Source organism: Hyalella azteca, unplaced genomic scaffold, assembly GCF_000764305.2.
Source record: "Hyalella azteca isolate HAZT.00-mixed unplaced genomic scaffold, Hazt_2.0.2 contig1784, whole genome shotgun sequence".
NCBI classification, from domain to species: domain Eukaryota; kingdom Metazoa; phylum Arthropoda; class Malacostraca; order Amphipoda; family Hyalellidae; genus Hyalella; species Hyalella azteca.
The window spans coordinates 1-5,795 of record NW_025932084.1 but is presented as its reverse complement, the minus strand read 5'-3'; the positions used below and the strand labels follow the sequence as shown (position 1 = coordinate 5,795).

The 5,795-nt window shown below is 41.6% G+C and overlaps 2 protein-coding genes across 2 annotated transcripts; one reads left to right on the top strand and one right to left on the bottom strand.

The window, feature by feature from the left end:
* Positions 1-391: 391 nt before the first annotated feature.
* LOC108678310 (collagen alpha-1(III) chain-like) lies at positions 392-2,088 on the bottom strand. The gene is made up of 2 exons (XM_018166690.2): positions 1,956-2,088; positions 392-1,490 (listed from the first exon to the last, which is right to left on the bottom strand). The coding sequence occupies exons 1-2, from the start codon at positions 2,077-2,079 to the stop codon at positions 1,162-1,164; spliced, it is 453 nt and encodes a 150-aa protein (XP_018022179.1). The 5' UTR covers positions 2,080-2,088; the 3' UTR covers positions 392-1,161.
* Positions 2,089-2,469: 381 nt separating this feature from the next.
* On the top strand, positions 2,470-5,777 carry LOC108678309 (eukaryotic translation initiation factor 2-alpha kinase 3-like; the record flags this gene model as incomplete). Its single annotated transcript, XM_018166689.2, has 6 exons — positions 2,470-2,478; positions 2,658-3,334; positions 3,581-3,724; positions 3,912-4,522; positions 5,107-5,393; positions 5,665-5,777. Coding segments are annotated over exons 1-6 (1,841 nt in total), but the record flags the coding sequence as incomplete, so codon positions are not given.
* Positions 5,778-5,795: the final 18 nt, after the last annotated feature.

Genomic DNA, 5,795 nt, shown 5'->3' with positions numbered 1-5,795 from the left:
AATGTATATTCTCAAACTACACGTTTTAATTGTTTCTTTACTACACTTTTATGAATTCTGAACTTCTTAACCCGCGTGATCTCCGTGCCGCGTCCTATACATTTATCCTTACAATATCAAACAAATGAGGTTATTAATTAATATTTTATGGCGCTTAACACAAACAATGATGAAAGTTGCTATTATATTACTTTAACCTTCTATCGTCTGACATGAGATAACCGGAGCAATATGGTCACGCGCCTACTTCCCAAAAAAAGGATACGTTCTAGTGAGTGCAAAATGACTTACACTGATGGTTGCCGCCACGTACTATAACTTTAAAATGTTCTCTGTTGCGTACAAACGTCCTCAGGTTGCTAACTCAATTGTTTACGTATAATTTAAGTTGAAAGTTATGTTCCCGGAGAGTGGCATACGGCGGTAGACGGTTAGGATGGCTTTCTCATAAATGAATGGACCGCTCACAGCAACGTACAGGGCAAGGTGACGTGCGCACCTCAACAAATTACAGATTACAGAAAATGATTATGATGGCGATAGCGGTGCGCATTTTCTTATGTTGCTTCCTTTATAAGGTTAGAAATATGGTTTGTATAGAAATTCTGAATCAAATTCATTTGTTACATGTGACACTATGAGGTGAAAATTGGCAAATAAATTGGAACGCGATGGACGTCAATGAAGGGAATGATTACCATTCATCCCTCCTATGTAGCTTGGCATCCCTCATATGTAGCAGCTCATCCCTCCTGCGTAGCTTTTTATCCCTCATATGTTGCAGCTCATCCTTTGTATGTAGCTTGGCATCCCTCATATGTAGCAGCTCATCCCTCCTGCGTAGCTTTTTATCCCTCATATGTTGCAGCTCATCCTTTGTATGTAGCTTGGCATCCCTCATATGTAGCAGCTCATCCCTCCTGCGTAGCCTTTTATCCCTCATATGTTGCAGCTCATCTTTCGTATGTAGCTTGGCATCCATAAATGTAGCAGCTCATCCCTCATATGTAGCCTTTTACCCCTCATATGTAGCAGCTCATCCCTCATATGTAGCTTTTTATCCCCCATGTGTAGCAGCTCATCTTTGGAAATAGCTTGGCATCCCTCATATGTAGCAGCTCATCCACTAAATGTAGCAGCTCATACCTCCTGTGTAGCTTTTTAACCCCCATGTGTAGCAGCGCACGGATCTCTGGGCAACCAAACTCCTGGGTCTCCATTGTCCCCCTTAGCGCCCTTTGGTCCAGGTATTCCAGCCATGCTCCCTCCTCGTGCTCCAATCGGTCCTCGGTCTCCACGGACCCCGTAACAACACTCGCCCTTGGGCCCAGGATCTCCATTGGTCCCTCGGGGTCCTGGGGGACCAGGAGGCCCGCTGTTGCACACAGACTGTGGACAATCACCCGGCATTCCTGGTGGTCCGACGTTCCCCTTGATGCCAGGCGGGCCCATGTTGCCCTTCTCACCGGGCGGCCCTCCGACTCCGCCTTCTGCAAATACACGGAATCATTTTGTTAGGCATGAAGTGACTTGTAATTAGCTAACTAGATATATCCAAGTTATGTTATTTATTCTATATTCATATAGGAGTATGTACACTATCACAACAATGGTAAAAATGATTGCAAGATGACAGCTGATAATAGCTTCGAAAAGTGAATGCCCATACATGCTGATGATTCACACGCGTGACAACATCGTATCAATTGATCAAGAAACGTAAAGAGTTTCACTTGAATAGTTTCTGCACGAACAGTTTCGAAATTCGGGGTAGTCGAGTGGTTAAAATCATTAAGATTGCAGCAGCGAGTTGAGGGCTCGAAACTCGCAAATAGTAATAAAAATTCTGATAGCAATTGACACGGTGGTCGGCTGGTTGTGAATCAGTGACAGGCCAACATGGACCTATGAAGCTGGTACGACTCTATACATAAAGTTCGTGCATGGGATCTTACGGTTCTGTATTTTAAGTCTGAGTTGTGCAACGGCAGAGATCAGCAAATCCACTTTGTTGTCGAGCTTGGCGATCTGATCAACTTTGTTCTGAACCACAGCCACCTGGTTAACCAGCGCACTCATGTCCCCGTCACACTGTAACAACAAAACATCTCACTATTTACTTTTGATATTGCAACCATACAGTTTAAAGTTATGCAGAAAATTTGTAAAAGAGTTGATTGAACTCAGTGCTCATACTTGAATGAACCAAAANACAGAGATGTGTATAAGAGACAGTATGTGTCTTGTGCTAGTTCACACATTACTCCTTTAGAATTATACTCTGGTTGAATGAGATCGTGGACGCAAGATGTAAAATTCATTGTCTGCTTTTGAATCATATATCACCTGATCTAGCAATATTTGTGGTAGAAATTGCGTTGGAACTAGGGGAAGATTTTCTCACTCAGCCATTCAAACTTTGTCAACCTAAAATATTAGTACGAACAATATCGGAGAAAATTTGTGAATATGGGCCTTGTATATATAGCTTCTCGGCTGTAGATGAAGCTTGCAAGTATCTTTCTGCTGCTTCTTCCTAGAGCTTCCTGTCAGTAACGATTCATTAGCTAATATTACTTGCAGAAAAATTGAGTTATTGTTTTACTAGGTACAAGTTGCACTGATTCACTATATCTTAATAATACCTTTTGTTGCAGGCACCACAGGCTGGTCTTCAAGCTTCAAATCTACCTTACACGTCTCTTGCCCAGACTTATAATTATACGGCGGCTCCAAGTGAAGATGTATTCCAAGTCGCAGCTTCACAGAATTTTGGGCAGCCACAGCCACAAACAGGACAAGGAATTTCGTCGGAGCCTTCTGGAGCTTTATTCCCATACAACCGTACTATTAGGCACCAACAGTGGCCTTCAGTCTGTCCTGTAGCTGACAGTCAAGCCGACCACCAGACAACTGCCAATGATGGCAGATTAAGTAAATATTTCCCTCCTCTCAATTCTGCGACAAACGCTAGCCCTGTAATCAACAGCGACTCGCGTGCCATCGAAGAAAGTCCACGCACTCCAGAGAATATTTGTGGGCAAGGAGGTAATGCTTCCCCTCCCTTGTCAATAGTATTACCTCCTCCCAACGATGGCACGCCTAAAGGTCCATCAAACACACCAGGCGTAACCCCGCCCACGTACCTCCCGCAGCAGAGCGTTTCATCTACCGAATCTAACAGAGGCGATGCTTCACTCTCTCCTCGTTCTCGAATAGATGATTTTGAAATCAGGTCTGTCCTAGGCTGGGGTGGCTTTGGTGTCGTCTTCAAAGCTTATGTTTCACTTGATGACAACGAATACGCAGTCAAGAGGATTCCTTTGCCCAACAAGTGAGTTCATATGAACAGTTTCTTCTTGTGTAATCTTTGAGGGTAACTGAACATTGAATTTTTTTATTTGTATATTCTATAACTGTAATTGCCTCCCTTGAGGCAATTCATTTGCTAAATATTGCATGCGGAACGAAGTCATAAAACGGACAATTTACTTTCTGCCGCTGCCTATGAGCAACTAATGGGCAAACTTGAAGTTTTCGAGTCGCCAAGTGAGTAATGTAACATACTATTTTTGTGCAGAGAACGCAACAAAGAGCGCGTGCTGCGTGAGGTTCGGGTGCTAGCCAAACTAAACCACAACAACATCGTTCGCTACAACGGCTGCTGGACAGAGACTCACTCTCCTGAATACATCGAGAATTTCGACTTGCAATGGAAACAAAAGTAAATTAGGTTTTTCTTTATTTTATTATTGAAATAACAATGAATATTCGTGTTGGTGTTGAATGACCCAGTATTTATGCTATTCATTTTTATTTCTTTTGCAGTCATGCAGGTTTGAAGTCTATACCTAAATTTTATTAATGTAGAAAGATGTTGAATTTAACGATTGATATTTTTTTATTTGTAGGATGGACAAGAAAGAATTCCTTTCATCATACCAGTCCCCTGAAGTCTATACAAAAAGTCCTACCGACACTAACCTCATGTCAGGGGACCAGCCCTCGGCACCTGTTGCATCTCCATCTGACGATGTTGTGTCTGGAAATCCCCTCGCCAGGGGGCGTTTCAATGTGCCTCATTCAAAAGACTCTAAAAATCAGTCTTCCAAAATTGGCAACGAGTCTTCTTTCACAGTTGATTTCGATGAGGGGTCTTCAGGAATTATATTTGCAGACTCATCCAAGCCTGAGCTCGAAGAAGATGGATCCTTCCACAATCACGTCTCTGAGTCCAATGACAGCGGTGGAAATTCTCATAGTTTTACTTTTAATCAGGAGTCATCATTTATTCAATCTAAGGACGATTCGCAACTTGATGAGGATTTTAATTATAACTCAGAAAAGATGGACAATGATTCATCAAGCAGCGGTAGCAGCGCGGCTTCATGTGAAGATGTGGCCGCTGAAAATAATGGTTTGACTTCAGCTGGAAGTCAGAGCGACTCGATTCTGTTTAAAGATTCCACACGGCCTGACTTCAGCGAAATTAAGGAAAATGGGCGTCGCGCTTCAAATATTGGTGTGTACATTTAATTTATTTTATAATGATCCCTGAACTGAACAAATTTTTCATATAACTGAACAAAAATTTTTTTTATTTGCTATACAAAATTTGGGTTGACCTCAACATTTGTAATTTGAATTATAATAAAAATGAAAAGAAAAATTTATGTTATCTTGAAACTGTCTTTTGACTAGATTATTCAACTTAACATGCGCTTCTTAAAATTTTCACTTGGACTTGGTGATGGATGTAATATAATTCGAATGTACTGAGATGCCCAGTTACATGTCCACTCCAATTTGTTAATTTTACTGCCGAATAACTCAAACTCTATAAATTCACTTGAAAACCTCAACTCTTTTTCTCCCTTGTAGCCTGATCTTATGTAGTCTCGTTCATAACAGTGATTACACTCTAAGATTACTCATTGTGACCCATTCATTTTGAGGTGAAGTTATAGCCTTGCTTGTCAAATTTGTCTGTTGCGTAAATCAATGCACAAATAAATCCTATCGCAGGCTACATCAACACTCAATAAATTTATGTGCGACAAATTCTTTTTGAAGCATTATCCAATCTAATTGTTCTCAATATTGCAGGGGAAGAGGATGAAAACAATGCCCTAGCCCGACCCGAAACACTCAACCTTTCCGACAGTTTACCAAGCTTGTCCCAAGCACGCTACGCCAAAAGGTCTCGTAAGAACTCGAGAGGGCCCCAAGATTACCTGTATATTCAGATGGAGTTGTGTGACCCCAAGACACTCAAAGACTGGCTGATGCAGAACACGGAAAGACCTAAGACAAAGGTCCTTAAATTTTTCCTCGATATCGTAAATGCTGTGGAACACGTGCATGACAAACAGATGATGCACAGAGATCTCAAGGTGAGGTCGCCTGCAGTAATAACGTATGCGCTACTTGTTATTAGTGTGAAGCATTATTAGGTACTTTTTCTAATTCTCCAGCTCTTTGAAAAATGATAGCTTTCTCTTTATTGAGTCATACTGTTATTATGACGTTCCATTGCTCAGGTATTCGAGAGAACATGTTATTATTCTCCCAAATAAGATCGCTGCATTGAAATTTTTGTCATATTATTTCTACTGAATTTCAGAAGTTAGAGAATTAAAGCCTGATTGTTCTCTTTTATTCCAGCCGTCGAACATTTTCTTCAGTCTTCATCAAGAGGATGTCTTAAAAGTCGGGGATTTGGGTCTGGTGACTCACATTGCTGACGAGGACAGCGATGGCCACAGCGCTCGTACGCCGTTGTCGCCTTCTGGCCA